This window comes from Fusarium solani, assembly GCF_023522795.1.
Source record: "Fusarium solani strain SB1 chromosome Unknown bctg00000001, whole genome shotgun sequence".
Lineage (NCBI taxonomy): Eukaryota > Fungi > Ascomycota > Sordariomycetes > Hypocreales > Nectriaceae > Fusarium > Fusarium solani.
In genome coordinates, this window is record NW_027072156.1 from 1,315,787 (window position 1) to 1,319,619 (window position 3,833).

At 55.7% G+C, this 3,833-nt stretch overlaps 1 protein-coding gene across 1 annotated transcript; it reads left to right on the forward strand.

Annotated features, from left to right (window-relative positions):
• Positions 1 to 1,184: 1,184 nt before the first annotated feature.
• On the forward strand, positions 1,185 to 3,833 carry MRS44_002511 (uncharacterized protein; the record flags this gene model as incomplete). The annotated part of the gene is made up of 3 exons (XM_065622861.1): positions 1,185 to 1,198; positions 1,326 to 1,484; positions 1,574 to 3,833. 3 exons carry the CDS (start codon positions 1,185 to 1,187, stop codon positions 3,831 to 3,833), a joined length of 2,433 nt encoding a protein of 810 aa, XP_065478933.1.

Genomic DNA, 3,833 nt, shown 5'->3' on the forward strand with positions numbered 1-3,833 from the left:
TATATCGCTGCTGCCGCGACATTGCAGACAGAAGCCACACAACGGCATTTCACCCAAGACAACGGGGAGCCATTTCACCATCCCATCCATCCCATCCCATCCCTCACTCAGGCGGCATCCCGGCACTGCGGGCAAGCTATTATCGCCCCCGATTCCTCCTCCACTCCAGAGCACATCAGATTGGGGCTTGGGACCAAGGACCTATACCATACCTGCACAACACACAACCGTCGCTAGGACCTCTCGACGAATCCCCCATCTCATAAGTCTTCCCGACCTGGCCTCCATCGCAACACACCCAGCGCGGACAGACAGCGCTGGAACAGCAGCTATAACAACATTTCTTCGCCCTTGAACTCCAAAACAATAAACATCCATCTCGGCATCACTTTTGATCGTCGCGTCGCGTCGCAGCGGCATCGCACCACTCCCTGGTGTCTGGCTCCAAGCACAAAGCCGTGCGGCACAGGCACTCAACATCTCTGCGTACACACCACCCTCTCCCACTCACCCTCCTCCCATCACCCACTTCAACTTTGACCACTCGATCCACGACACCGCCGCGGCGCCCCGGGCTTTGGGACTTGGGTACGAGGTACCTGTGGCCTGGCCTTCAAAGTCAGATCTTCTTTTCTCCGTTGAGTTGTTCGCCCTCCTCCTCCTTCGGCGGGACTGACGACAGGTCCCCACCACATCCAATATACCCTTACCTTCTTCTAGCTTACCTGACCCTTTCCAATTACTACCTACACCACCCGCTAGCATATTCCACGACTTCACGCACTTCTTCTGTTTTTATTTGATTGCTCTCTGCCTCGCAAGACTCAACCGCCGTCTGTCACCACTCGCTCAGAGCAGCTGGCTCATATCAAGCTTGGACTTGTTTCGCCGCTGCAACACATCTAACGGCTCCCGCGAATAGCGCTTCCTAACCTCCAACTTCGGACAAGCGACGCCCACCACCCACTCGCCCTCGCAACGCTCCAGAATCCACGCATTTGAATCAATGAACAGCGTCGGCGACTGATATTGACGTTCCTCCTCACCTCTGCGCATATAAGTGATTGTCGCGAGACTGCGCCATCACTGACCATCCGAACCGAAATACACCTTGGCCCTCGTCGCTGCGCTGACAACAATCGGGCATTGCTGTCCTGGGCCGGCCCAGCTACGCCCATTTTAACATGTTTCGACAAAGGTACGCTACCCAACGCTGTGCCGACTTGCGCGCCTTTGCGATTTCCGGGTGCAGACTTGAGAGCCACTGCATCTCACATGTCACCATCTCCCTCGTTTGGCAGTATGCTAACATATCACTTCTACAGAACAAGCTCTCAGAAGCCGGGGGATGAGCTGCTTGCCAACTTCCGACAGCAGTTCCCCGAGGTCGCAGCAGTCAGCACCTCGGCCGCCGCGCCAGTTATATCGCAGACCGCTGGCGCCGATAATACTACTCTTGCTCCTACGGTGCCTCTGCCTGAAAGGTATGTCATGGTCCCTTGAGCAGCTTCACGAGCATCCTGGCCCCGCCAATAAGTCCCGCGCAACATTTCAACTCGGAACTGCCTTTTAGGCTCTTGAGCAGTGTCGCTAATCTAGCTTCCTACAACAGAGCCCAGGGTATTGGTCAAGATGCATTTCGCGACCAAGACCCTACTCCTCGGGCGACGAATGACCCGTGGAGGTTTACTCCCTCACTTCTAGATCCCAACTCCATGTCCTTCGCCAACTTCGCCAATGCGCCACCTGGCTATTACACACCCACACCTGGAGGCACAAACACCCTATTCCACCCTCAAGCTGGCGATTTGCATACTCCGACACTGGGACTCGGTATGGGCCTCAACACGCCGCTGTCCATGCCAACATCTGGGGATGGGATGCAACCTGGCCCAAGCCAAGCAGTTATGGAAATGACAGGTTTCCAGGCTTTGCAACCGCATCAGTTTCACCACTTCAACCCGTTTATTCAGGCGCCCCCACCGCAGCCTGCCTTTGCGCCGTCCACTTTCGTCCACCAGGACACTGGATATGAGACGATGGATCAGGATGGGTCGCCTATGGACTCGGACCCTTCTGAAGAACACATGTCATCTATCGGGGCCACCCTTCAGAAGACAACCCCATTAGTTGGCCTACAGTCGCGCCAGTTCTCCAGTCCCATGACCCATCCGCTACCTCCCTCGGCCGAGAAGTTTCGATTTCACTCAACACTTAACGCTCCCACAGCCATGATCAAGCATTCAGACGAAATTCCTGTCACTTATCTCAACAAGGGACAGGCATACTCCTTGTCCGTCGCCGACACCAATGCCACCATGCCCGTGGCACCTGGAACCAAATACCGCACATTTGTCCGTGTTTCATTCGAAGACGACCAGCAGCGGCAGCGTCCAGGTGTGTGCTGGGGTCTTTGGAAGGAGGGCAGAGGCACCAACGAGGCGCACCAAAGAGGAGGGAAACTCCAGGCAGTTGAGTACGTTGAGGCGGGGCAGCCTGCTGAAGGTGACGACAAGAGGACTCGCGTGGAACTAGAGTCGTCTTCCTTTGACGGATTTTGCGTCACTTGGACCCCTGGAATCAACGGACCCCCTGAAGTCAACATTGCGGTCCGTTTCAACTTCCTTTCTACCGACTTCAGCCACTCGAAGGGTGTCAAGGGTATTCCTGTGAGGCTCTGCGCCAAAACCCACCCCGTTCCCTGCGACCCTTCGCAGCCAGCCGCTGACGCGAATCCCGATATCTGCTACTGTAAGGTCAAGCTCTTCCGCGATCATGGAGCAGAAAGAAAGCTATCCAACGACGTTGCGCACGTCAAAAAGTCTATCGACAAGCTTAAGCAGCAAATTGCGCAGGCCGAGAGTGGATTGAAGGACTTTGGAAAGCGGAAGCGCTCAAGTGGTGCTGCAAAGATGGGAGATCAGCGCCCAGGAAAGGTGCAGAAACACAAGCGAACGTGGTCGATGTCCTCGGCCAGCTCCGCTGGGGGCGGCAATAGTGGAAGAATGTCCATGGAAGAGGATCTCCACTTCAAACTACAGACTCTACAGGACATGTTTACCAGCACACGGCCCGTCAGTGTCCTGTTCCTTCGAGGCGAGGAACTAGACGATCCCGATTTGCACCCGGTATCGCTACCAGGAGACGTCTCGCCCCTGACTAGACCTGAAGGCCGCGACGGTCCCAACTGGCAGGCTCGGAGCGGGCGAAGTTCTCTCGCTGGTTCCATGATCTCCCCCTCGCCTAGCTCACTTTCTCTAGCGTCGCAGGCTTCTGGCATCGGCCCAGGCGGCCCATGGCAGGGTTTTGACTCGGTCGCAGGAGGTGACATGTCACGCAAGGGCTCGGAACAACCCACCAGGATCAACAAGGGCGATGATGACGGTAGCCTGAGTGGCTGGATCGAGGCATTGGGTGTCGACGCATCCTATCGGCCTCCTCAAGAACGAAGCCCAAAGCCCGTTGCGTGTTTCTATATCCTTCGACGGACCCAGGACGAATCCGGAAAGCCGGATTATCATCGAGCTATCTACCTGATGCAACGCACACTCCAAGAGTTGAACAACAGAATTGCAGCCAAGTGGGGCTTCGACTCGTCGGAAATTCTCCGTACGATCCACACGATTCAGAACGGTCTAGAAGTCGAGATGGACGACGATGTGGTTCAAGAGCTCAAGGAGGGTCAGGACATGACACTCGAAATCGAAGAGGTTATCGGACAGCCTGGCGCAGTAAAGAAGGAGTGGGAAATGGCAGTTGACTCTGCCGACGACAGTCCCGAGACTTCCAACGACAAGGCAACAAGCGGTTACATTCTCCGCCTCACCTTTTAA